This window comes from Theobroma umbraticum, unplaced genomic scaffold, assembly GCF_002168275.2.
Source record: "Theobroma umbraticum cultivar Fairchild unplaced genomic scaffold, ASM216827v3 scaffold_86.0, whole genome shotgun sequence".
Taxonomy (NCBI): domain Eukaryota; kingdom Viridiplantae; phylum Streptophyta; class Magnoliopsida; order Malvales; family Malvaceae; genus Theobroma; species Theobroma umbraticum.
The window spans coordinates 3339910-3367376 of record NW_018397263.1 but is presented as its reverse complement, the minus strand read 5'-3'; the positions used below and the strand labels follow the sequence as shown (position 1 = coordinate 3367376).

The 27467-nt window shown below is 35.9% G+C and overlaps 4 protein-coding genes, 1 non-coding gene and 1 pseudogene across 7 annotated transcripts; 4 read left to right on the top strand and 2 right to left on the bottom strand.

Annotated features, from left to right (window-relative positions):
* Positions 1–489: 489 nt before the first annotated feature.
* Positions 490–3138, top strand: LOC110420807 (leucine-rich repeat receptor-like protein kinase PXC1 pseudogene; annotated as a pseudogene). The gene is made up of 2 exons (XR_016351488.1): positions 490–1993; positions 2155–3138. The product of XR_016351488.1 is annotated as a leucine-rich repeat receptor-like protein kinase PXC1 pseudogene (transcript).
* Positions 637–2079, top strand: LOC149526925 (Leucine-rich repeat protein kinase family protein). The gene has a single exon (XM_089784294.1). The coding sequence runs from the start codon at positions 637–639 to the stop codon at positions 2077–2079; it is 1443 nt and encodes a 480-aa protein (XP_089640420.1).
* A 971-nt stretch (positions 3139–4109) lies between the features above and the next one.
* LOC110420245 (aspartate/glutamate/uridylate kinase family protein) lies at positions 4110–8442 on the bottom strand. Its single transcript, XM_021433490.2, has 7 exons — positions 7412–8442; positions 6736–6871; positions 6590–6643; positions 6399–6490; positions 5354–5589; positions 5019–5189; positions 4110–4775 (listed from the first exon to the last, which is right to left on the bottom strand). The coding sequence occupies exons 1-7, from the start codon at positions 8068–8070 to the stop codon at positions 4678–4680; spliced, it is 1446 nt and encodes a 481-aa protein (XP_021289165.1). The 5' UTR covers positions 8071–8442; the 3' UTR covers positions 4110–4677.
* Positions 8443–11120: 2678 nt separating this feature from the next.
* Positions 11121–17136, top strand: LOC110420176 (pyruvate kinase 1, cytosolic). Its single transcript, XM_021433387.2, has 16 exons — positions 11121–11396; positions 11514–11610; positions 11701–11798; positions 12131–12286; positions 12634–12711; positions 12878–13009; positions 13146–13226; positions 13328–13399; positions 13498–13587; positions 13899–14043; positions 14306–14394; positions 15127–15222; positions 15359–15426; positions 15699–15798; positions 16544–16603; positions 16697–17136. Exons 1-16 carry the CDS (start codon positions 11328–11330, stop codon positions 16847–16849), a joined length of 1584 nt encoding a protein of 527 aa, XP_021289062.1. The 5' UTR covers positions 11121–11327; the 3' UTR covers positions 16850–17136.
* Positions 17137–17498: 362 nt separating this feature from the next.
* On the top strand, positions 17499–17571 carry TRNAR-UCU (transfer RNA arginine (anticodon UCU)). The gene has a single exon. It is a non-coding gene; the product is annotated as a tRNA-Arg (tRNA).
* Positions 17572–18066: 495 nt separating this feature from the next.
* On the bottom strand, positions 18067–20206 carry LOC110420177 (sequence-specific DNA binding transcription factor). 2 transcript variants are annotated; one of them, XM_021433390.2, is made up of 3 exons: positions 20148–20206; positions 19915–19982; positions 18067–19688 (listed from the first exon to the last, which is right to left on the bottom strand). In XM_021433390.2, exons 2-3 carry the CDS (start codon positions 19934–19936, stop codon positions 18283–18285), a joined length of 1428 nt encoding a protein of 475 aa, XP_021289065.1. In that variant the 5' UTR covers positions 19937–19982; positions 20148–20206; the 3' UTR covers positions 18067–18282. The 2 variants fall into 2 exon arrangements, with proteins under 2 accessions (XP_021289065.1, XP_021289063.1); XM_021433388.2 differs by having other exon boundaries at positions 18067–19982; positions 20148–20164.
* Positions 20207–27467: the final 7261 nt, after the last annotated feature.

The following is a 27467-nucleotide window of genomic DNA, read 5'->3' as shown; positions in this document are numbered from 1 at the left end:
GACGGGCAATGAAACATGCCAAAAATCTTCCTGGTGTGCTAGTCTTTTTTAAGCATTCAAGAAACTTGAGACTTCAAAAAACAAAACCCACACCCTCAATACTTTGCAGACTGGGAAAAAACGAAAGAAAATTTTGAAATGTTATCCTATCATAATAAAAGAGCATGTCGTCATCAAGCTCATGCTTCATGATCTCCACTGTCATAGTTTTAGAATCCCAACCATGCAAGAATTACTGGCACCCAATTTAGCAATTGGTCATGGAAAAATGGTGTAGATAGCAAAAAAAGTGAAGCTTCTGAATTTGTAACCTTTTTACTCATTCTATTTCTAAGGAGTGGAGAACAGCAATCATTGACACAACCACCCTCCGACTCTAATGAGCATATTCTAATGTCACCTTTAATCATATGTCCCTCTTTCAAATAAAAAAGAAGAAAGAAAGAAAGAAAGAAAGAAAACAATAATAAACCCATCCCCACCCCCTCCTCCTTTAATCATTCCCTCAACATCCAAGAACCTCCCAAACTCTTCTCTCTTTCATAGAGAGACAAAACATGCACTAGAGGAGTAGTGGCAGCAGTATTTTTAAAAAACACTCTCTTCCCTTTGCTCTTCCCGCTCAAAAAACAAACCATGAACTTCCCTCATCAATGGTCCTTCTTCCTTCTCTCCACTCTTCTCCTTTATCTTCTTCCTCTTTCCTCCTCCTCTCCTTCTTCCCCAAACGACACGAGTGCCCTCACTCTCTTCCGGCTCCAAGCCGACACTCACGGCAACCTCCTCTCCAACTGGACCGGCCACGACGCCTGTTCCTCCAAGTGGAGTGGCGTCGTTTGCTCCTCAACTGGCCGCGTGACCGCCCTGTCGCTCCCTTCCCTCTCCCTCCGTGGTCCCATCACCTCCCTTTTCCTTCTCGACCAGCTCCGAATCCTCGACCTCCAAAATAACCGCTTGAACGGCAGTGTTTCACCGTTAACTAACTGTACCAACCTTAAACTCGTTTATCTTGCGGACAACGATTTTTCTGGTGAAATCCCCCCGCAAATCTCGCTGCTCAAACGACTACTCCGCCTGGACTTATCCAACAACAACATAGGCGGCCGCATTCCTAAAGAAATCTCCGGTTTGAACCGGCTCATTACTCTGCGGCTGCAAAACAATGCATTAACCGGCCAAATCCCAGATTTTTCTTCTTCCCTTAAAAACTTAAAAGAGCTTAATTTAACCTACAATGAGTTTTACGGGCGGTTACCGGAAAGTTTACTGAAAAAATTTACTGAACAAAGCTTTACAGGAAATGAAGGGCTCTGTGGGCCAAGTCCGTTGCCGGTTTGTTCCTTTACAGGGTCTCCACCGGTGGATGCATCGGCCCAGACAGTTCCATCGAACCCGAGCTCAATGCCGCAGACACCAATCATCGGACAAGACAAAGCTAAGGCACGAAAAGGGTTAAGCCCTGGTGCTATAGTTGCAATTGTAGTAGCAAATTGTGTGGTGTTTTTGGTGGTGGCTTCTTTTGTTGTGGCTTACTACTGTGGAAGAAACAGGGGAGAGAGAGTTTCGAAAGCCGGTAGCGAGAGCGAGAAAAGGAGGAGTGGAAGTAGTTATGGAAGTGAAAAGAAAGTTTATGCAAGTGGCGGAGCGGACAGTGATGGAACAAACGCAACGGATAGGAGTAAGCTGGTGTTTTTTGAGAGAAGGAAGCAGTTTGAGTTGGAAGATTTGTTGAGAGCTTCGGCGGAAATGCTTGGAAAAGGGAGCTTGGGAACAGTTTATAAAGCAGTGCTTGATGATGGGTGTACTGTAGCTGTTAAGAGACTTAAGGATGCGAATCCTTGTCCAAGGAAGGAGTTTGAACAGTATATGGATGTTGTTGGGAAGGTTAAGCATCCGAATGTTGTGAAACTGAGAGCTTATTATTATGCTAAAGAGGAGAAGCTTCTTGTTTATGAGTATCTTCCAAATGGCAGCCTGCATTCGCTTCTTCATGGTAGGTTATTAGTGAAGGAAACATTTTCCTTCCATGCACTGAGAACAGATGAACCACATGGTTTATGTGTTTCAGGATACTCATGAACCAAAATTCTCTGTATATGTCAATATTTGTTGATTTTGGTGTGTAATTCTTTTCTTTTTATGGTTGGAAAATAGGGAACAGAGGACCAGGGAGGATTCCACTGGATTGGACTACGAGAATCAGCTTGGTGTTAGGGGCAGCTCGAGGGTTAGCAAATATTCATGAAGCGTATAGTGCACCAAAGATACCACATGGAAACGTGAAATCTTCGAATGTGCTTCTTGACAAAAATGGGGTTGCGTTGATTTCTGATTTCGGGTTGTCTCTGCTTTTAAACCCTGTCCATGCTATAGCAAGATTGGGTGGATACAGGGCTCCTGAGCAAGCTGAAGTCAAGAGACTTTCCCAAAAGGCTGATGTTTACAGTTTTGGAGTCTTGCTGTTGGAAGTGCTTACAGGGAGAGCTCCATCACAGTATCCTTCACCAACGCGTCCTCGAGTCGAGGAAGAAGAACAGGCAGTGGATCTTCCGAAATGGGTTCGATCAGTTGTCAAGGAAGAGTGGACAGCGGAAGTGTTTGATCAAGAACCTTTTGAGGTACAAAAACATTGAGGAGGAACTTGTCTCGATGCTCCATGTAGGGTTGGCCTGTGTGGTTCCGCAGCCTGAAAAGAGGCCTACAATGGCAGAAGTAGCTAAAATGATTGAGGATATCCGGGTGGAGCAGTCTCCTTTAGGGGAGGATTATGATGAATCACGCAATTCGCTTTCCCCTTCCCTCGCTACCACTGAAGATGGACTGGCTGGTTACTGATCTTTTCATTGCCAATAATTTGCCAGTGGTAAATTAATTAGGTAATGGACGCTTTATCGTCTTCTTCTCTCTTTGATCTGCATGATCTCGCTGCAAATTGTCACACTTTGTGGCTCTGTCTTAGATCCTGGTTTGCCATGTGTTTCTTTGTAATATTTGTAAGCCTTATGTCTCTCGTTGTTGCTGGTAAGAAGATCACGGATGATCTTCACACTAGGCAACCAAGATAGTTTTATTTAGACTACAGTTCTGTAATGTAATTTTGACATTTTGAATTAGTTTATTAATTATTTCCAAGGCCAACTCAATCTTGAGAGTGTTAATGCTTGCCGCTCTGTTTGCATCCAATAGCCTATTACAGTTTGCAAGAAAGCTATGAAGTGGTAATGTAAATGCATATAAAAGGCTTCCTCAACTGTGAAATAGAGTAAGATTCCTCCCAATTCAGCTACTCCTGGCTGCATTACGCCATAATCATCCTGTCTTGTCTCAATAGCCAAGTCATAATCTGCATGCCCATGTTTAAGTATCATTGACGTTGGTCAAATTAAGAATGGCACTCGGATTGTCGTAGGGTTAAAACCACTTACTAGAATTAGGCTTTTTGTTCACCATGAAATGCCCGCCAGAGGGCAGAATTTGTTTCTTACAAGAATCGTTGACTATTTATCCATAATTTCCACCATTAACAGTTTTCATTTGCACCTCAAAGCCAGCCAACCAACAAAGAACTGTGGGATTGTCAAGCACACAACGCACCATTCCATGTACTGCTAAAGCCGTGTCATCTGTTTTTCCATCTTAATTACTCATTATCATCTTATTGTCCCCAATGCGGCAACATAGTAGGCAACAGCAATGGCAAATGAATCTATCAATCCGTTGATTTCTAAATCCCAACGCTTTTCAAAGTAGACAGTTTTGAATCCCAATATTCTTGGGTTTGGGGGGCATTGGATTCTCATCAATGTTTGCCTTCTCGCTGCAAGCTGATTCTCCTACATAATCCAAAAGGCAATATCAATCTCCACCATCTATCATAATTCACACCAAATTCCACCACTTGAAACTTGTTGATAAGAACACATGCCCCATCAATGGTTCCATTCCCTTCTGTTGGCTGATTGAAACCATTCCTGTTAGTACATAAAGAACTAACGCAAATGATATCTCATGAGCTTTGATTAGTATTGTCATGCACACAGTTTAGAATACACTGAAAATGTAAGCATTGCAGTATATAAATTCCGCATTCCTTGTATACACATAAATGCTTCAAAAGTACAGCTCAGATAGATGTTTTCATGGTTCTCACCCTTCTATTAATTGCAATCTCAAGACAAACAATGGTACAAATTGTATGCAATTTGAGAGAACCTAAAATTTGCAAATAATAAAGTTCCTGGTAAATGTTGCCATTAATAAGTTTCAGCTTGTGACAACTTACCACTTCTAATCCTAATCTAAGAGTATCACTTGTATTCTTGTAAATCACTAATCGTACATTGCAGCAACTATCTCCCACATCTGATGCTTTCAATAAGTTGATACAATTTCTAATACTTTTAAATAAAATGGATATTGGTACCATAAGAGAATACAAATTGTCAATGAAGAAATTAGCTGTGAGAATAATTAGTTATTGGCATCGCAGGTTAAAACCTGGCCTCCAAATGTTACAGCAGCAGCATCTTCAAATCAAGAATCCACCCACACCTCAGTTGTAGAAACACGGCAGCAGGATTTTTACATGAACACTTGTTGTTACTAAATTATATTAACAGTAATCTGACTCAATATCCATGGTCACAACTAAATATGCATCTGACAAGTGGTTCTAGATCAGCTTATCCTTCCAGTTTGATCAATCAGTGTACCAACTTGGTCTCCACATAATGCTTTTGAGATGTTTCCAGGCTGAAGAAGATTAAAGACCACAACTGTACCAAAGTAAATTGATTTAATTGGTATGCTATCAATCCTATGGTACTTAATATCAACAGGTTAACTCATATTCAGAAACTTGTATTGGCAGCAATAGATAAAAATTTCAGAACAAGGGATACAAACTTGAAGCACAAGATTAAACAGTTGGACCAGCAATGTTTTGAAAGTGACAGAACTAATCCTCGGTAGCTTATGTCTTTATCAATACTATAAATCAAGGCAACAAGAATACCAACCAGGAATGCCATTCTCTTCACAGAAGGTTAACGCCATCATGTCCATGGCTGTAGCACCTCTAGAGACTAACTCTCTAAAGGAGATGTGCTCAAATGTAGCATTGTTGTCCTGGGAGTGGCAGTCATAAACACCATCAACATTCGTCCCTTTAAGAACTGCCTCAGCATGAACTGAACAGAAAAGCAAACCTGTTAAAGCCAGAGAACCTGGAAAACACAAAGGTGCCTATATGTGCAAGTTTTCTGTGTCACTGATGGAAGGTGGACGAGAAAGAGAGAGTGACGTATAGTTCAAAATATTTAATTGTTAAAGAACAGAAGAGACAGAATCGTACTTTCTGAAGCTCGAAGTGCTGCAGCTGTGTCAGTAGAAAAGAGCGGATTCCCAGTGCCAGCACCAATGCCACCAAATATTACAACTCTACCTTTTTCAAGATGACGGATGGCCCGTTGCCGACTGTATGGTTCTGCAACCTCTTGCACTGAAAATGCAGTTTGCACACGGGTCTGAACACCCATTTTCTCCAATGATGATTGCAGCAATATAGAATTCATCACAGATGCCATCATGCTGCAGTAGATTGAAGGGTCATGGTTTGATTAGTTTCATACTGAAATGAATATGTAAGTGCATAAACATATTTATTAGGCAGCATCACAATGAACATATTGGACTTGAATGAACTAATTCCACTACAGATTCATCTAGAAGATATTCATGAGATAACTTTCTTCATATAAAAAACCATTTTTTATCAATCTTGCGGTTGTCGATTATTCAATACTCCTTGTGCTGGTAAAGATCCAATCCTCACCCTTTTTCAACACTGTATCCATGTCATCCTTTCAACATCAGGTACCACTTTGTATTCCTTGGGATAGCTGCCTATATGGGAATAGCAGATAACTTTCTGCTGGAAACCCAATCCTAACTGTTTACTACATATTTAATATCAATAAATAAGAATAATAAGATGTTACCATGGTCAGCCCATGAAGAATGAAAGTCAGCTAAACAGATTTGTTAGCTAAGATCATTTCTTGTTACCCACTCCATCATTTTAGTTTCGTTTAGTTGGATATAACAAGAAACAGCATTACAGGCATCAAGGCATACATATACCACTCAATTTGAGTTATTTCCAGAAACAACTGAAAAGTATTTCTGCATAGTTATACACCTAGAACTATCACAGGGAGTTGTGCCAATTTACAATACAAAAGACAGCTATAAATTAGCAAGCTTCGTCTTACAAGCCTCACTCTGGGTTTAAGCTTAAGCATTACTCTCTTTTTCATTTTTTTTCAAAATTATCCCAAAGTTGGCATGCAGATCAAAGAGAGTATACTCCATTGTGAGTTAAGCAGTGACCATATTACCCAATTTGATATGCAGTACTTCTATCTAAACCAGTTGCTGAAACCCATGTGTCTCCGCAAAAGAAATTGCGACCTCCAACAACTATTGCTACCTGGAGAAAAATAATAAATAATAAAAAACAAAAAACCATTGCATGTCAAAAGGATGCAAATATCCCCAATTGTAAGAGATAAAAAGCAGTAATGACTACCTCTACACCAAGGCGACATGCAATTGCAACTTCCCTAGCAATCAGCATTGCCACCTGATAATCAGAAAGAAACAACTAATTAAAGAATTCACTATTGATAATAATAGCATCATAGTTACTGACTAGATAAGAAACTCATAGTAAACCTTAGGGTCAATATTGTGAGGACCAGTGCAAGCAAGAGCAGCCCCACTAATTTTAAATACCACTCTTCGCCATTTAGGACTTTTGGACTTCATGCTAATTATCTGACCTGCAGAACTTGGCGTAGCTGAAGCATATCTGCTGTAAAAATATAAATTAGGATACACACAACCATGAATGTATTTCTATTAGTATTATAAAGAAGAATAAATATACAAAATAGTCCATACAATTCACACCAACATGATACGTGCTAACAAACTAGGACATCGATATTTTTATTACAAGCTGTAGTCAATAATATTAACAGATAAAACTCTTCAAATACAAAATAGTACAAAACAACCGGCAAATGTTATTATCCACAAGTGCTTCTAGCATCCTTCTCAAATTTGAGTATTAGACAAAATTAACAACTAACAAACTCGAGAACAGAAGAGTGAAAATAAGGAAGCTTTGCTCACATTTTTCCTGCTAAAATTTTATTCTGATGATGATGATTTTATGCTAACATGCCATCCTTTTAATTTATTCCCTGGTGACATCATATAAAAGCTCACAATGACAACAACCTAATGAAGAAACTTAGAGAATTCGAGTGCAATATTATCAAATATAAAAATAATCTCAATAATAAACGGAAATATTTATATTATCTGCTGATATAACGAAATATACCTTTTGGATTGTCTAACGGCAGTTCCTGGAGAAGCTCCGGCCTTATCTTCATCAGGCGCCGCCTTGACGGGCAGCGAATTCCCAACAATCTCCTCCATTTTCTTAAACCAAGGCCAATGGCTCACCGTGACGCCGCCATCACTCATCCTATGCCTCTCCAGCTTATACCTCTTCTTCAGATTATCAACCTTGTTCTTGCACTGCTCCACGCTCTTGCTCTGCTTCTCGCATCGCTCGCTAACCGCCGCCGCCACGTCCTCCCAATCTCTCCCTCTCAGATTCCCTCTGTTCAGCTGCGTCAGCTTCTCCATATACGCTTCCAATAAACACCCGATAGCGGCGTCGCTCCATTCTTCTCTGTCTTTTCTATACTCCGTCGTCGATTGCTTCGGTCTCTTCAAAACGCCATCATTTATCTCCTCTTGATCTCTCCTCTTCTCGATCGGAACGTCAGAAGACGTAACGTTATTGTTGTTGTTGTCGAAGTTGGCGCCGCGGAAGGCGGAATCGGAGTCATCATCAGCATCGTGGTTGTCTGGAGGAGGCGCGTGGATCGGCGCGTAAGAAGGGTGGTGGTGATGGTGGAGGACGTGGTGGTGGTTTGGGTTGGTTTGGTGGTCGTCGAGGAGAGAGAAATCGTCGTCAACGGAAGAGGCCATGGGGGGGCGTTAGGGTTAGGGTTAGGGTTGGGGGAAAGGGGAACGGTTCGAACGGAAGACGTTAGGGGAGGAGGGAGAGACGCTGAGGAGAGAGTGGGAGGGCGGTCTGACGGACCGTGATGGACCGTGACGGATAGAGACGGTTCCGTTAAGTAATGAAGGAAAGTAGGAAACGAATTCCCACGTGGGTGGGACCCCTGTCGGTCAGGGTTGGCATTGGGCATCTCTGATTTGGTCCTTGTGTTCTAAGGTCGTCGACTTGGTTTGGTTTGATTTTGAATTGATAAAATTGGGTTCAAGACGGGCATTAACTTGGGTTCAAGACGGGCTGTATTCATGGGCCTTTCATCAAAATTGAGTCAACATTAATTCTTCTAAAGCCCACCTTAAGGAGAAGGGAGGGCAAAATTGTATGCTTGATCCGTATTATTTGCTGCTTAGAGCAACTAATTAATTCAACTTAGTCTTTAACATAATTTGTTGAAAATAATTTTTTAAATATTTTATTAAAAATTTTAATATTTTTTATTATATAAATATATTATCAAAAATATTTTATATTATTTGAATCATTTTATAAAAAATATTTTCATCATCACCCATTTTCAAAAACCTTTACACTTTTAAAAGTTTTTTACGATGGCACCATAGAAATATCAGTATTAAGAAATTATGAAAAACATCTAAAGTCTAATTTTTAATATTAAAAATATTATATATAAATATTAAAATAACAAAAAACATACATATAATAAAAACATCTTACAAATATAATTAATCATTATACAAATATTTATCTTAAATAATAAAAATTATAATGAAAATATAATTAATTAACCTACAAATATATTGTCCTCCATAATAAAAAAAATCTTACTTATCCAATCATCATCCAACAAACATACCATAAACAACAAAGCCTAATTAATACCCCACAATACATGAAATTCTCCAATCAAACTCTTTAAATGACGTCACAGTTAACCATAAATACCCTTGCTTTTCACGTTCTATTAAATAATCAAAGAAAAAACAAGAAACACCCAATCAAAACCTTCCATATTTATCTCTTGCTCGTAAAAGGATAGCAGGATCAATTTTGTTGTCACTTACTTTCTTACGAAAGGGGTAAACCTCTACCTGTCTGTCTCTTCCAATTTTAGATGCATTAGATCAGCTTCGGTGCTCCTAATTGTTATACCTTTTTCAATAATTAATGTCATTTTATTATATATGTTAATTTTTTTATTGATGAAAAGATCATGCTTAACCATCAAAAGAAAAAGGAATCATTTTTCTAACATATAATCTAACAACTATATAATTTTTTTAAGATATGTGAAAACTATATGATATAAAACTTAAATAACAAACTTGTCCAAATCGTTACTTCATCTTTATAAATTTGTCTGTTTGCAACAATCATCTTTAAATTGTTATTAAATGCAAATCCATTCTTAGCTATGGGTTTTGTGATAGTATTTCATTTATTTTCAGTCTTTATATGGTTTTCTTATAGTTTGCCTCGCATTGAATTTTTCATTCTCGTAATATATTAATGTTAGAAACTAAAAACAAAAAGATGAAAAAACTTACATTCTCGTAACCATAATCAATCCACATAACGAAGCCCATAACTAAGGGGTGCAATCCAGTCTTTATCCCAACAATCCAACTTTCTTTTACTATTGACAACTCCACCTCACTTACCAACATCGTTGGTATATCCACCTCATCTCTAACAAAAGCTCCACGTCACCATCTCTTGTCCACCTCATTTTCATCTCAAATCCTCCTTAACAGGAATTTGAACTCAATAAACAAATTAGTTTTAAGCAATTTAAATTAACTTAACTTAAAGTGTCATAAAGAAAAATGGATGAAACGTGTTACATGCCGTACGAATGAGGTACTACTACATTAAGGCCTACCTAATTAAAAAGAAAGTCAACTATAGCAAAAATAGAGCAACTAGGCTGCCTACTCCTAAAGAGAAAGTTACGTAGAGTGAATACGCTATATATTGACTTTTACATGATGGGTTTATACAAATAACAAAATGTTTAGTGTTTGATTAATTAAAAACTTGCCTAACGATGTGACAGTGGACAACCCATAGGCATGGAATCGATGACGAGAAGAAAATTGCTCATGTAACATAAAAATAATGAGTCATTATCAAAGATTGTACAATGAATTTTCGTTAGACAAGGATTTTGTCCCCGATATAGTTAATTAATAAAGTTTTTACTGTTTGGTTATTCTCTGTAACAGGATTGTGGATTTACCCACCATTTTAGTTGAAAAAACAGACCATCTGGTATTTAATGGGAAACAGGAAGCATGGAATTGAATAGAAGATTGCACGATTCAACACAAATGGATTATTCAGAAATTTCAGATTGTTGTCATGGGTTTTGTCGTCCAGCTGTTTAAAAAAAGAAAGAGACAGAGGGAGAAGCTTGTTGGTTATGGGAATTTCATGGGATTTTCTTTGATTTGACCAAAACTCAGGTTTGGGCCTAAAGGACTTAATGAGCCCATCCTTTGATGCACATGTAACAACGTGTCCCACCGACCTCCTCCCAAAAGTAAAAACACGACAGCCCATAGGATTTGACCCTTGCGGTGTCTCAATTTCTGTCAACTCTCTCAACATTACCTTGTGCGGATCCAACTTTCTACCTCTGGCAGTTCAAAATCGTCTAGAACTCTTCCCGCTCCCTGGAAAAATCACCATCACCTAATCGCCCAAAAGCACGTGCCTCTATTAAAAAAAAAAAAAGGAAATAATAACAGCGTCCGCCACTCTCCAAACAGCAACGCACTCTCACCATCCACCCAATCATAACCATTCGTTCTCAGCACGGGCGGCTTGTTTGAGTGGGAGTGTGACAATTACCTATCCCCTTCGCCAAGAAACTGTACGGTCCACGTTTCGGCAACCCTATCAAACATCAAGAGTCATTAAAAGCCAACCGTTCGATATTCGCCACGTGTACTAAGAATGAAAGAAATAAAAATCGCCGAAAAATAAAAATAAAAGTGGGAAATAGTCATCTGGTTGTGGTGGAACCTGGTTTTCTGTACTTCGTTCAATAAAAAGGGTAGTTAACTCAGAACAAAAGCATATTCTTTGGTTCAAGCTTTACGAAGGCGAAAGCCAAAAAAATTCCCTTCGTTCTTCCAACGCAAGAGCTCTCGATCAAAGGATTCTCTGAAGGGAAATTGATTTTTTGTTTTAATCGGCGAAAAAAATGCATTCGAGTCATCTGCTTCTAGAAGAGCCCATCAGGATGGCTTCAATCCTGGAGCCATCGAAGGCTGTAAGTATCACTTTGTTTTTTTAATCAATCTGTTTTGTTTTGTTTTTGTTTTTCCTGGGGAAGCTGATCGGATCGGAGTAGATTTGGAATCTGATATGTATGTTGTCTTTTTTGCAGAGTTTTTTTCCGGCAATGACGAAGATAGTTGGAACTTTGGGTCCTAAGTCTCGATCTGTCGATGTTATTTCCGGTTGCCTTAAAGCTGGAATGTCCGGTACAAATTTTTGCTGCCTTACGTTCCTTTTAATATTACTGTATTATTGGATTTAGGATTTAGTTTTTTTTTCTTTTTTGGCTTTGGCAGTGGCTAGGTTCGATTTTTCGTGGAGTGACGCGGAGTATCATCAGGAAACTTTAGAAAATTTGAAGGCAGCCGTAAAGAGCACTAAGAAGCTTTGTGCGGTATATTTTTATTGTAGTTTGGTTCAATTTTGTTAGTTATATAACTGTTGTTTGCTTCCTAGGAAAATTGTCCGTCTTAATGTGAACTTTGTGTTCGGCAGAAAACAATGGAATTTGTCATGTTTTCCGTTTTCAAATGGTTTTTGAGATTATTTTAGGACATTTTTGGTGTGAATTTTGTCACTAATTTTACTTCCCTGTTCCTGAATATTGAGTGTGGCAGACAATGCGTGGTTGATTGCTATTGAAGTACAGATTGGTCATTGATTTCTTTGATGGGAATAATGAAAGTTAAGAAAATCAAGTGATATCTATATGTTTTTGCCTTTCAGGTTATGTTGGATACAGTGGGTCCTGAGTTGCAGGTTGTTAATAAAAGCGAGAAAGCCATCTCGCTTCTGGCAGATGCTACTGTTATCTTGACGCCAGATGAAGGACAAGAAGCCTCTTCAGAATTATTGCCAATCAATTTTGATGGATTGTCAAAGGTTCAATGCTAGTCCACATTCTCTAATTGCATTTTGTGTATCCTGTGTTGTTTGCTCTGAGAAAGTATCTGCATGAGTCTTGTTTTCTTGCCCTTCGGTTCTGTTGAAGTTTTAAAGATAATGTGTTTGGGAATGTCTGATTCTATTGTACATTTTTTTTTATATAGCTTTTTGCTAATTAGGGGTTGGGAGGCATTTGTTGGCTCATGCAGTGCTTATACATTCTTGACACTGAAACTTAGTGTGTCAATTTTTCACAGTTAGCTTGAAAGAATTTTCTATTTGCTGGTGGTTGCCCTGTTTCTTTGTGCAATCTTTATGACAAACCATTCAATCTGGTTTTTCAGGCAGTGCAGAAGGGAGACACTATTTTTATTGGTCAGTACCTGTTTACTGGGAGTGAAACCACATCTGTATGGCTTGAGGTAAGAAAAGTGGAACACAAATGGTGAATCTTTCTGTTTGTGTTTGTGTTAAAGTTGGCTGTTATTTTACTACCTATTTGTCGGTTGTTTAATTTGGGAATTTGAGCTTTATGATTAAAATTCTTATGCACCTAGCATTGCATAAATTGTGACCGAAATTGTGCAGGTTAGTGAGGTGAAAGGAAATGATGTGGTTTGTGTGATAAAGAACTCTGCAACATTGGCTGGGTCATTGTTCACTTTGCATGCCTCTCAAATTCGTATTGATTTGCCTACTCTCTCTGATAAAGACAAGGAGGTGAGCTTGCCTTTGATTTTGGCCTTTTAATTATCATAAACTAATGCAGATAGTAATCTCTCTCATAGTAAGTTGTAGCTTGTTGTCCTGATATTTCCATGGAATACCATTTGTGATCTGTTGATAATTACTTCAGGTTATAAGTACCTGGGGAGTTCAAAACAAAATTGACTTCCTCTCACTATCATATACACGACATGCAGAAGATGTTCGGCATGTATGTATTCCTTGTGCTTCACTCCCCCCATCTGGGTTTTTTTCCTTTTTTTTTTTTTAAGTTTCTTCATTTCTCCGATTGCTCTGTTATGCCCTTTGTAGGCACGCGAGTTCCTTTCAAAGTTGGGTGACCTCTACCAGACACAAATTTTTGCGAAGATTGAAAACATAGAGGTGCATTACATATTCTATTTGCAAAAACAATGAATATACATAGTTTGATTGCACATGCTGTGAACAAGGACGTGACATTAATGTTTTTCATATTTCAGGGATTGAACCATTTTGATGAGATTCTAAAGGAAGCAGATGGAATCATTCTTTCCCGTGGAAATTTGGGCATTGATCTCCCACCTGAGAAGGTCAGTTTCGTAACTTGAACAAGCAGCCATTTTGCAGGTCTTACTGTAAATTTGGTTAGTAAGTCATGTCATTATAAATACTAGAGACCCAATCTGTTGAGGGCTATTATGCATCAGTTCTTCTGCGAAACGTATCTTGTTGAATATACCATGCAGTTTATTGCATCGTGTACAACTCTATTTCATAATTTTTTGTTAGTAGCCTTGGTCCTAGTTTTAAATTTACATAAATTAGTTCAATATTTGGATATAGTGCTTAGGGTGGCTGTTCGTTAGAACTTGCTGCTAATCAGCATCTCTTTTCTATACAGGTGTTCTTATTTCAAAAAGCTGCCCTTTACAAGTGTAACATGGCTGGAAAGCCTGCAGTGGTCACTCGTGTTGTGGACAGTATGACTGACAACTTGAGGCCTACTCGTGCTGAGGCAACTGATGTTGCCAATGCTGTTCTTGATGGTATGTTACCATGCTATATTGTGGACATTTGCTGCTTTTGAGTTTGTCCATTGATACTCCCTAATAATTTCATTTGAAATTATTTGTTATTGCATGCTATATGTGATAAGATATCACTGATATAAAAAATCTATTATTTTGTTCATTGGAGTTGGGAACTGTTTTTGGCAAGCATGCAAATAATTTTCTACTATAAATAGTTATTGCTCCCCCCATGCAACACAGGATTTAAACCTGCTGTCCCATATTCTGATTGCTGCAGGAAGTGATGCTATTCTTCTTGGTGCTGAGACCCTGCGTGGGTTATACCCTGTTGAAACCATTTCTATTGTTGGCAAAATTTGTGCAGAGGTAAATTTTCTCTATGTCTCCTAAACTTGCGTAACTTAAAGCTTTTAACTTATGCAGCCCCAACTTTGGAGACTTGTGACCTTGTTGCCCTGTGACAGACTTTATAATATGGTTCTGACTTACAAGACTCACTAATGTAGACATTTTTTTTTTCTGAACTTTCTGCTGCTTGGTTGGGACATGGACATCCAATCCATGTTTATGTGGTTCATAAGGGAAAAAAACACTGCACTTTCCCTTTTTCCCTGACAGCTGTCTCCCTGTGGTTGAATGAAGTATCCTTCACAGGGATGAGTCTCAGATCCATACCTTTTTTTCTAGTCAATTTATTGTCTTAGGCTATGGGCTATGGTTCTACTAGATTTTTCAACTAAGAAAAACCCAAAATGACATAACACTTGCAAGACCTATTTTTCTTGTAGTATTCCCATTGGTGATGAACCTTTCTGCAGAAATTTGACCTTCAATCTTAAGTAAGCAAAAGCTTATGCATTGATACACTTTTTATGAAAGAATGCATAAATTCTGCATCAACTTTTGGTTTGTAATTTGGGTGCTTTATATTTATTGTTAAATTGCATGGGATACCAATTAATTTGCCATGCATATCAGTGAGATGGATCACATAATGTTCTGGAAATATTAAAGTGAAAAATTATTATCAATGTTCCTTTTTCAGTTTCTAAGTATTTACAATTTGGGATTATTCATTTTTATTATAAAATTCCATAGGCGGAGAAGGTTTTCAACCAGGATCTATATTTCAAGAAGACTGTCAAGTATGTTGGAGAACCAATGACCCACTTGGAATCCATTGCTTCCTCTGCGGTATTTATCTGTCCCAATTTTGCTCTTCTGATATATGTTTTGATCATTATCATAGTGGCCCTTTACCAACATTAGTTATAGCTAAATTGAGTGCATATCTGCAATGTGTTTCTGATAGGCTGAATTTCTTGTTTAGGTACGGGCAGCAATTAAGGTGAAGGCATCAGTTATTATATGTTTCACATCCTCAGGGAGAGCTGCAAGGTATGCCATTGCCATATGATCAAGTTTGATTAGATATGAGCTGTTTTCTTTTTCTTTTTTGTCCCCCAAGATTTTCCCTTTTTTCACTTTTGTTTGATGATTTTCTCTTTTTTCACTTTTGTTTGATGGACTTTTTTTTCATTTTTTATGTTGGGGCTGGGGGGGGTTGTTAATGGGAACTTGTAGAAGGTCTATTTATTTCATTTCTAACATTCTACATTAAGTAGACATTGATTAATTTATGTCACTTCTGAATGTATTCTATGTACCAGATTGATTGCAAAGTACAGGCCAACAATGCCTGTTCTCTCTGTTGTCATCCCTCGCCTTAAGACAAATCAATTGAAATGGAGCTTCAGTGGGGCCTTTGAGGTATGTCATTTACCTTGAATCCTGGATGTTCAACTAACTGTGTAGAAGTTAATTTTGTTGGTTTTATGGTGTGGTATAGTCGACATCAACATATCCAAAAGTGGGAAAATGCTCACTTTTTGATTGTGCAAGTGTTAGTAAAGTAGTCAACTGGTTCCATTGTTCTAGTCTTTTCTATCTTGCTTTTCTGTAAAAATGTCTAGACTTGGGGAAAGACTTTTGTCTTGGCTGGTCTTTTGAATTCTTTGACTCATTGATGTTGTAGAACATCCTGTGTTTGGTTGTAAACCATCTGGAATGACTTGCTGTATGACCTGGCTGTGATGGAATGCAATCTTAAGTTTTGTCTTCACCTGAATGTATATTTTCTGCCTAGTGGTGGTGATCTGCTGTACACAACTATGGAAAAGCCTCCTTTCCTTGTGCTGAAATCAATTTGGTCATCATTTTCAGAACATATGTTTTGTTTTATTAAGCTTGGTTTACCATTAAACCGTCATAACAGTTGTCAGTTTTTCAGATGCAGTTTATAATGCCTTGCAGTAGTCATCTAAAAGAAGAATATGTGGTATAATTCTGTTGCAGAAGTCTCAGAAGTCGGCCTATTTTTGTTCTTGACTTTAGTTTACATTGCTAGTTAATTTGTAGAACTATACAGTCTGTTGATGGAATGTTTCTTGTGTGGCTTATGCCCATTCGTTGGTGCTAATGGAACTTATTACCTTGTTTCTTCCGAATCCTTCAGGCAAGGCAATCCCTCATTGTCAGAGGTCTTTTCCCGATGCTTGCTGATCCACGACATCCCGTAAGTACTGCTTTATGCCAATTGTTGCTATGTTCTTCAAGTCTGCAAGAAACTTGTATTTTTGTTTACCTGAGAACTGATATGGATCTGCAGGCGGAGTCTACAAGCGCAACAAATGAGTCAGTTTTGAAGGTTGCCCTTGACCATGGGAAGGTTTCAGGAGTTATCAAGTCTCATGATCGAGTCGTTGTTTGTCAGAAGGTTGGGGATGCTTCTGTCGTAAAGATTATTGAGCTTGAGGATTAGACCTAAAACATTTTTGTCGTAGTCAGTCTGGGATTTTTTCCATCCTGAGTTTTGAGAGCGGTGAATGGACTTTACTTTTATTTAGGAGGTATTGTCTCCAGGATTTGGAGATGCATGGATTTGGAATGTATTAGGAATACACATTTACATATTGGTAATTATTCTAGCCTATTCAGAAAGAATCCCATGGAAAATATGCTCATGTTCCTGGTTTTCAATTTGATGCGTAGGCGAATAACATCCTAGTTCCACATGCTTCAATGGATTTTGATTTTTGTGTTGGTTCAGCTCCATATAATCATGCTGATTTTTGTGAGACAAATTGCTTTTTATTTTGAACGTTACGCCGTATGCAATCAAACTGGTTAAACCTATGAAGCTCAGATATAGCCGGTTTAACTTTTGCAAATCTAGATTGAATATTGATCCGTCTTGGTTACAGGGTAATAGCAAAGCTAGGACGTCAGCGTTGTGCGTTTTCATTGTTGAAACTTTAAAGAAGCAGCCGGTTTTGGCCTGAATGTTTTAAGATTAAGCAGGTTAGGAGCTTAAATCTCTCGCCAGCAATACCTATCGACTGGCTAATGCGTAAATGAGTTGAGCGTGTATATTATATTATCCTTAATAAAAATGCATATCTCCTAAGAAAGCGCCTGTGGCCTAATGGATAAGGCGTCTGACTTCTAATCAGACGATTGTGGGTTCGAGTCCCATCAGGCGTGCGCTATCCATCAAATTTTCGAGGATTTATATCAACATAGATATTATATTTTCTATTTCTCGACAAGTTTTGGTTCCTGCGAGGTGCGCTCCATTTTTATTTTACAATCTCTTTCATTGATTTTTCAAGATTAACATAAGATTCTTTTCTTCCTCCATTTTCCAGAGTTTTTTAGGCACCATATTTTGTTTGCTTCTTTAGCTAGTTTTTGTTTGTTGCTGGAAAATCCGAATTGATCCGCTATAGAGGGAAAACTGGCACAGCTTCTATTTGGATTTTCCAGGAACTTCCACACTCCAGAGGAGACTTGCAAAGAGCACCGCATGAAACTTCCAAGTTTTTAACACAATTCTGTTTTCTAGGATAACAACCTCAGACAATCTTACAGTTGTTTAGACAAGAAACCATCAGAAACATTGTTTGTTTTCCTTTTTGCCATGCAGCTCCTTAGTCCTCAATCACTTCACAATATGAGCATTCATTATTGCTACCGAAGACATTTTTTTCTGGTAAATTTTGTTCATAGAATGCAATTGACATGTGAGAGAGCCAAAACCTCTTTCATCATGATACAAGATTGAAAGCACATAATTCATATATCAAATAACTAGATTTCATAAACAAAAGCAGAACAACCTTTCATATAAAAGTATCTATCTGATCAAAAACTCTAAAATCCCTGTCTAACGTGACCTATCGTATGTTACATTTCTCATCCAGTGATGGTAGATGGGTCTCCCCTCTTGCTTGACGAATGCTGCTGAGGTTGATGTTGGTGCTGAACATCAACAAACTCCAACTCCTTCTGCCTAACAAGCAGCACCATTCTCTCATTTTCCAGCCGCCTGCGTTCATTCTCAAGCTTTGCTTTCTCCATTTCCCTCTCTTTCTTGCCACTGAATTTGACCCACTTGAGCCTTTGCTTCTCAAGCTCGAATGCTTGGTATTGGTAGCTCACTTGCTGCTCTTCCAATTGCATTAGCCTCATTTTCATCCAATGCTTCTTCTCCCAAGCACTCTTTGACCCATCTTGTATCACATTCACCACTTCACAGCTCAATTGTTGCATCAATGGTGATAATGACATTGCAAATGCTCCCTTTCTTGGCCTTTTACGTGAAGACTTTTCATCGTTGTCTTCATCATCTTCTTGACCGTGTCCATTGTGGCCTCTTGAGTGACCATCCATGGCCTCTTCATCATCCTCATCCTCATCATCATCAGAGTCATCATCTTCATCATCATCCTCTTCTTCACTGCCTACTTTAGCCAATTTCGATGCCTCTGGATCCATTCTACCCGAATTGCCTGCAATTTGGGCAGCATCTGATGAATGGAGGCATCGTTGTTGGTTTGACGCTTGCTGGTGCTGAATCTGGGATGTCTCAGTGGCCACCTCTGGAGAATGATTAGCACCACTAGCCCCAGCAGTTGCACCATGGCCACAGCTATTATGATAAGCACACATTTCCCTGAAAAACAAGTGCTTAGAATTCAACAATTTTCTAACTTCTTCCTTCATTTTCGGGGACAAATCCATTGTATCAAGCAAGCTTTGATTCTCCACCACCTTACAAGCTGTTCCTCTACCAAGTATATCATTAACCCTCTTATACCTCTTATTCAAATCATTGAACTTGTCTTCACATTGTTGTGGTGAAACATAAAACCCTTTCTCCATCATAGCCCTCGAAACCGATTTCCACTTCCCTTTCTTTTGTAATAATCCACCAGCCTTTTTCTTGCCAGCAGGATCATTCCCTTCTGATCCAGCTTCATCACCAATATAATAAACCGCCATTATAAGCAGCCTAACCATGCTATCAGTCCATTTCATTCTTTGCCATGGAGATATTTTTCTCTTAGCATCAGCAGCACCATCATCGGGAGTAAAACCGGGTTCATCTTCATCACTAAGAGGGGATAGTTGTTTAGTTTTGGAAGCAAAAGGATAGCCTTGTTTAACAGATTGTTGGTGTTGTGATTGGTCAGTTTCGTGATGGGAATAAGCGACCATTTGTGGGTGATGATGTAACTGATGTGGGTTTTGGGCACTTTGGGGGTTTTGAGGTTGTTGTTGTTGTTGGGGGTGTAATGGCATTTCAAGGCCTAACATTCCTGAACCAATCCCAGAAAACATCCCACCAGGCAAACCATTAGTTTCCATTCAGAACAATAATAAAAACAGCTCTTACAAGAATTATTGGAGATCTCAAATACCCTGTCGAGGTAAATGTCATTGGCTACTACTTGTTCACTTTTTCTGAATTCTTAACAGGCAACAAAACATAAATTCCTAACAGGCAAGTGACAGAACCAAAAAAAAAAAACTAAAAAGGCATACCCAGTAAAGAACTGACTACCATTGAGTTGTAGCAATCACCAGGCACCTGAAAACTTCTTCTTCTTCTTCTATACCCAGAAAAAAAAGGCTGTGAGTGCCCTTTCTTTTAGATTTTCAATAATGTAACAGAAGAAAACAACAATATGAGCAGCGAGAAAAGAAAGGTGAAGCGAGTTAGAGTGCAATTGATTGAGAGATATAGAAAACATAGATAGAGACAAAGAGTATTATACAGAGAGCTGAGCAGCCGGTTTTAGTTTGGCCAAAAGCTATTTCTTTGTGCTGTGGCAGAAAAACTGCCCATGGTTTTTTCGGTTTGGTTTGCCTCTAACGGCTTTCGATGCAAAAACCTTTGGAACCCACAGAAACTTCAAAACTACGGGGTGGAGATTGGAGAATGACTTTAATCCTCTACTTTTTACCAATAAAATATTGCCCTTTCCTTCAAATTTTTATAGATTTTCATTTCGCATGTAAGCGAAAGCTACAATACCAAAAGGCAGAAACCATGGCAGCACTTCTAATTTTTTATTTTCTTCCTTCTTTTGAGAGCTAGGCAGGTCTCAATCCTGGTGCCAATTTGGTAACCCATTAGAGGTAGAAAATTGTGGAATTCCTGCCCCATCAACATTAAAAATCCATAATTTAAATTTTTAACTGTCTAATTTGTTACATTTTCTTTAGACCAAAGTCTGGGTGCTTACCTTCTGATGAAATGGAAACAAAGTTGACCACACCCTTTTTCTTTTTTTTTTCCTGTGCTACTAGATTTCCATTTCGATTAAAATAATCATCAGTTTGTATTAAAAATGTGGTCTATTTCATTTGACACTGACCCAAGGAAGGCCCATGGATTTGTTTTGAGAGATCCACCCTCTTCGATTATCTTCTTGTTATAACATTATATAATATATTAATACTAGGCAAAAGGAACTTCCACGAGTACCCCAAGTTCATATTTCTCGAGTCTTTGTTGTTTTTTCAATGAACTCTACCAAAACCAAAGAATTTTAGAGCTCATAAAGAATGCTATTCTTGACCAAATATTACTATCCTTGTTATTTACATATCTTATTCAAGCATTTTCTTTTAAATTATTGTGGATATAAATATTTTTCCCTTATGTGATTCAATACATTTTTTCTATAAAAAAAATTTAATAATCTTATTATAAAATGGTTAAACCACATAGATAATCTTATAAATATTAATTATTTTTATACTCAAAGAAAGAAAAAAGAACACTTGTGATTCAAGTTTTGCTTTTAAGGAAACTCAATCAACGTAGGTCTTTAATTTTACTTCATTCACCAATCAGGAAAAAGATAAAAGTATGGCAGAACTGAACCTAATGTACAACTTTTTTCTTTATATGTATAGTAGTACATAGGAATATAAAGCTTAAAAGTATATAACACACTTATAATATATGGGTATTTTCTAAACTTTTAATCTAGGGCTTGGGTTCGGAATGAGGAGGCTCAATTTACTTTTGACTTATTAGCTTTTAAGTGCCATAAATTATATGTCAATAAAAATGTGATGAGTTTTTGGTATATAAATAAAGAAATTTTTTTACTTAACAGTCATATTCTTTAATTAAAAACATTAATCCATCACATATAGTATCAAAGTAAATTTAAATATATAAATATGAAATTCTCATAAAATATAAGAGTTGAGATAAAGTTAAACAGATAAGAGTCTATCTTTTTTATGGGTAAAGAGTTATATAACGAATAGTCATTACATAATTGAATAAGATAAAAATTCACAATTTTATATTAATAAATTATAAAATAAATATTAATATATATATAATTTTTTTATATTAGAAACGTGAACTCACGTTAAGTGTGCTTTCGAAAAATGAAACTAACTTTGGGCTATGGCCAGATCCCATTTGGTTTTTCAACAAGACAAGATCGGCTCTTTGAATCAAGTGTCTCTTCATGGGCCATGGCCAAACCATTTTGACTTGTTAGGGCCGTAGCCAAGGCAGCCTGGTCCATTCCAACATGGAAAATTTAATGGGCCTGAATGCTTTAACGTTTCCGGGAAAACTGCCTAAAGACAAGAAAATTTTCCCCTTTGAATATTTCTTACTTTCCCACTTTCTTTTTGTCGTTTGAACTTAAAGTAATGATTAATAATTATCAAAATAAAAGGGAAAACTAATGATTAATCTGCATTAGTTCTTCTTAAGTAATGGAAAATATGGTTTTGAAGATGCCTTATAATTTGTACCGACTTTGTCTAATTCTTAACAAAAAAACACATTGCCAATATTTCCTTAACATTTTTAGAGCCACTAACGAAAGATTTTTGGATATGGTTATATGTATTCCTAGAAAGTCATGTGTTTCACATGGCCGCACATGAGACATTAAAGGAGACAAACCAAGACAAGACAAATAAAAACAACATAGTATGAAACCCTGTTTTCTTTTCGTTGCACAATTGCCTCCCAGCTAAGGTCAAGCATTGCATGTGTCCCTTTTGTTACATTGAGGAATTCATTTTATTGCAATGGAACAATTCTGTGTCTCTCTTCCATGTCGCAGCCCCTCATCACTTAATAATTGAATGGATGAGTTTATAATAAAATATTAAGTTGTAATTTTGTTGCAAGTCAAAGCAAAATGCAACGTGGTCATCTTGAAACGTTACGTGTCTAACCCAATGATGTTGTCATTGCATTAATTTGTTCTTTTTTTTGGATACAGGATTCCGTATAGTTATCGATAAATTATATAAATACGTACAGATATCAACTGATATATTGTTATAGGACATCGAGACTTTGGGTGTTGTCCCACTTCTAGCACATTCCCACACACACCATCGATAAGTCATGTAGACGATCTAATAAATTGTCACATGGATTGTGAGAATTTAAAAAATATCGATATATCGAAAACATATCACTTACTATTATTATTTTATAATTATTCAGTTACAATCATAAATTATATAAAATTTATTATGAAATATTTTATTATAAAATATAAATAAAGAACACCCTTGTTATTTGAAAGAGAGAAAACCAATTTTCATCAAAAGAAACCCTCTTCTAATACAAGTCTATTTGTTTAGTTATGAAGGGTAGTTTTTAAGTCCAAATTAGGTTCTCATACAAGTGTTATAAAAAAATTATGAAAAATAAAAAATATAAAATAAAATAAATAAAAACAGTAAGAGGAAGTTTGAAGTATGGTATCACTATCTTTAAGAATAATTTAAGTTTTATCGGAATATAAAACTCAATATAAAAAGACGGTAGGGATTATTCTTCAAAATTCAACAAACCCTTTTTAAGTAGTTTGCATGATGACAGAAACAGCAAAAAGAAAGAACTCAGCTAGAGAAGAAAGGAGGTAAAAAAAAATTTAACAGAGAAAGCTTATAAAATGAAAGCGTTTGGTGTGTGTTGTAAGTAAGGATGTGAGACCGTATTTATAAAAAAAGAATAAAGTAAACGTTACACCAAATAAGGTGAATGTTACACTAGATCAATGAGTAAAAAAAAGTTTAAAAAAAAGTTTAAAGAGTTAGAGAAAAATATGATTAGATTATATTTTGAGTCAGGTATACGTTGTAGTACTTAGTAAGCTAGGTAAGGAGTAAGAGAAAAACATGTTCAGATTGTATTTTCAATCAAGTTGTTGCACTAGATCAGGAAGTTGAGAAAAAAGCTCTAGGGGTCAGAGAAAAACATGATCAGATTATACTCTGAGTCAAGTATACGTTGTAGTACTTAGTAAGCTAAGCATGGAGTAAGAAAAAAACATGGTTAAATTATATTTAAACGTTATAATATTTAGAAAAAAAATTAAAAATTTCTCAAAATCTCATTTCATAAGTTTTCATATATAAAACATTCACCTGTATCTTGATAATGTAAGATATTTGAATCTTATGAAATATACTATTTTTCACAAAAAATTTTGTCAAGTTTTAAAATACATATTGGAATTTGGAGTGGCTATGCATGTTCTTTTTCAGATTCATGACAATCTACAAGAAAACTGGTTAAAGCTGGCTAGCAATCATAAACATGATGGGGCCATAATATCTTCATCACAATCCAGTTGATAGTTGTAATTCTATGGAGATTCCATGGGTTTGTAGGTGATCAAGTCATAAAATTGCCAATTTTGCAGCATTTCAGAGAGTTCCTTCCAACTTTTCCTAGCCTTGCGTTTTGCAGCTGTGTGAGTTCACCTGATCGGGGGCCAAAGCCCTTTTGTAGAGATAAATTGTCGATGTATCTTTCTATCATAATCCAAGTCAAATCTTTGTTCTTACCTTTACCTACTCAATGACGTAAAAACAGGAAAAAGGAAGGAAAAATGTCAGAGCCGTGCATGGTTTGTCAAGAGAAACCCACTGAAAAGACTCAGCAATGCTGCAAATCCTTGGACACTTTGCCACATGCATACAAAACTTGTTCATCATATTATAATTCGACTACCGTTCCAAGAAGGGCAGAAGTGTCGGTGGTGATGGAGACATTGAATTTCTATGAAGTCATAAGATCAGAGTGAATAGGAGAGAAGATCATAAACACAAACATAAACATAAACATAAACATAAACCCTGTTGTCTCATTTCCGGGACGTGATGTGCAGCCAATGACCACAATTTCTTTCCAATTCCCTGACTTCGAATTTAGCAATTATTTTCTTTGTTGGATTTTAAGTTTTATAGTAATTGTTTGTTTTAAACAATACAAGGGGCGGAGCGTCCCTTCACAATTCGGGGGGCCGTGGCCTCTCTAAAACTTTTAAAAGTTTTTATATTATATATATATATTCATGAGCCTTAAAAATAATTTTTTATCATATTAATACAATATGTTATATATATTTTGTAACGGGTTCTTAAAATAAATTTTTATTAAATTATTAATATAAATAATAAAATAATCTTATAAATCTATTTAACTTTATCTTATTTTTGAATTTTTTTCCTTTTAAATCTCTTTACACTTCTTTCCATCTCTTTTTTTTTTCTTCTCTTTTGTTTTGTCATCGTGAAATTATCAAAAAATATTTTATTTATTATTATTATTATTATTTGTTTTTTTAAAAAATTTTATGCTATTTTATTAAGCTTTCATCGCCAATTCATTCTAATTCTTTAACCTTAAATTTATTTTTCCTATAATTTTTGGATGGCTAATTAAAGCCTAATTTGGCACTTTCAAGCTTATCATATCCAAATTGCCTTTCAGCTCATTAAGAAAACAAGAGAACTAATTAATATATTGCATTAGCATAGTCCACACGAGTTTCTTATCTGAAATATCTTGTAGTAGAAAAATCCAGTGATCTATTATTGTTTTTTTATTTTGTATGATAACCTTAATTAATTGCAACGATGTGGACGAGTGGATTCAATAATATATCTAATCCATCCCGTCAACTTTAGCGGATAGCATTTGCTCCTCCAAACAAAAAAAATCTGTGGGTACAATGATTTTAAAAGCTCTTAAATTATTAAAAAAATTAAATAAATTTTTATTTTTATTATATTTAATTAAGTATACTTATTTTTATTTTAAATCAAATATATTTTTATGATTAATAATTAATTATTATTAATTAAAATATTACGTATCATTTTATATCCACGTGATGTTGATATGGTACTAATGTAGAGAGTGAAAAATATTACCTTATAATCATGTTATATAAGCATGTTACATCACTATTTATTGTGATATGTTAATATATCTGTCAACATCATATAACATAAAATGACAAATAATATTTAGTTAACGACAATTGATCAACTATTAATCATAATGATCTATTTAATTAAGATAAAAATATAAAAAAATGATTAAATGTAATAAATGAATAAAAACTTATTTAAATTTTTTTATATAATTTCAAAAAAAATTTAAGTATTATCTACTTATCCTTTTATCTTATTGAATTGATTTAAGTATTAAAAAAAAGTGTAAATAGTTCTTTTGGTAGAGAAAGATAGTGTTCTGTAATAAATAAAACGAAATGCATTAAAGGTGATAGAGAGGAAGATTAGAGCAATTCTTGAACTGTAAGTGTTTTTGTGGTAGACCGTGAGGAATATGAAATTTAGGAATAAGTGGGAAGAGGCTATCTTAAGAAGAGTTGGTAGAAACAAAATATTTTTAAAAGAATAGATTCTATATAGAAAAATGTGCTTATTATGCGAAGAGCATGTCCACTGTAAGATGAATGACTTATGGAAGAGCATTTTAAATAATGGCTTATTAGACATTATGAGAAAAGCACGTAATTGGATACTGTTTTTAAGAGAATACATTTTGTATAGAAGAATGTGCTTGTTATGGGAAGAGCACATTCACGAATGCATCATTAGACATTATGAGAAGAGTACATAATTGAATAGTGTAAGTAAATTTGGGATAATGAAGTAGTGACATTTAACAATATCCATGGTGTACTCCTAAAAAAAAAGGTAAAACACATATACTTTAAAGAAAATTTTTTAATTATCTTTATATTTGATCCACCAAATTAACTTTTTAAATAATCTCAAACATAAAAATAACCTGTTACGTATTATGAGTTACTTTCACTTCTTCATATGACATGATTTCTCTACACAATACTTAAAAACTAATAATTAATCAAAATTAGACATCTAAAAAAGCATTAATGAAGATATTTTATATAAATGTGAATTGAGTGAATGAATTTATTACATGTAGAGTCAAGAAAAAGAAAATGATTTACAAATGAAAACGTGCATGAATCATGTTTTTTTTCTTTTCTATTTAAAGAAAGGGTTTGTTAGGATATGTATCATTTTAGAATTCGAGAAAAAGAGAAATTTCAAGGACAATGATGACTTCAAAGCTTTGTGCAACACATGCCTTGATACGAAATCTTAATGTCGGATTTGGTAGAAACCAGATTCAGATTATGTTAACAGCCCATACAAATCCAATCAAATAATAATAATAATAATAATAATAATAAAACAGCCCGTGCTTTTATAGAAATTGGTGTTGAATGTTTAAACATAGGGAGACAGAGGGACAGAAATATCCAAAGAATAGAAGAAAAAAAAATTGATTGGCCTCGCAAATATTCAAAGCCATGACAAGAAATCCAACGTTTTCATTCGCCAAAAGAATACAACGAACCAACTGAATTGTTGATGCCATAATCATTTGGACTAAATTATGGTCTAATTGCACTTTTCTTCTGGGATTATATTGACGGGTTACTACAAATTTAAGATGTAACTGGTGTGCAATTTAGCAGAATTAATACTACTATATATTTATATATTATATTAATTTTCACAATTTATTGATTTTGAGGATAATTGAGGTTGGGATGATTAAAGAAATGTTAAACAGCAAGAGATAGATCATTTCTAAGAGCTGGAAGTCAAGGTAAATCATCACACAATAAAATGTTAGAACATAGGGATATTAATTTCTCAATTAAATCTTTATTTAATGTGGTTAGTTTAGAATTAAAAAAAATACAGAGATGGTGGCGCCCATGATCAAATTCATATATATATAT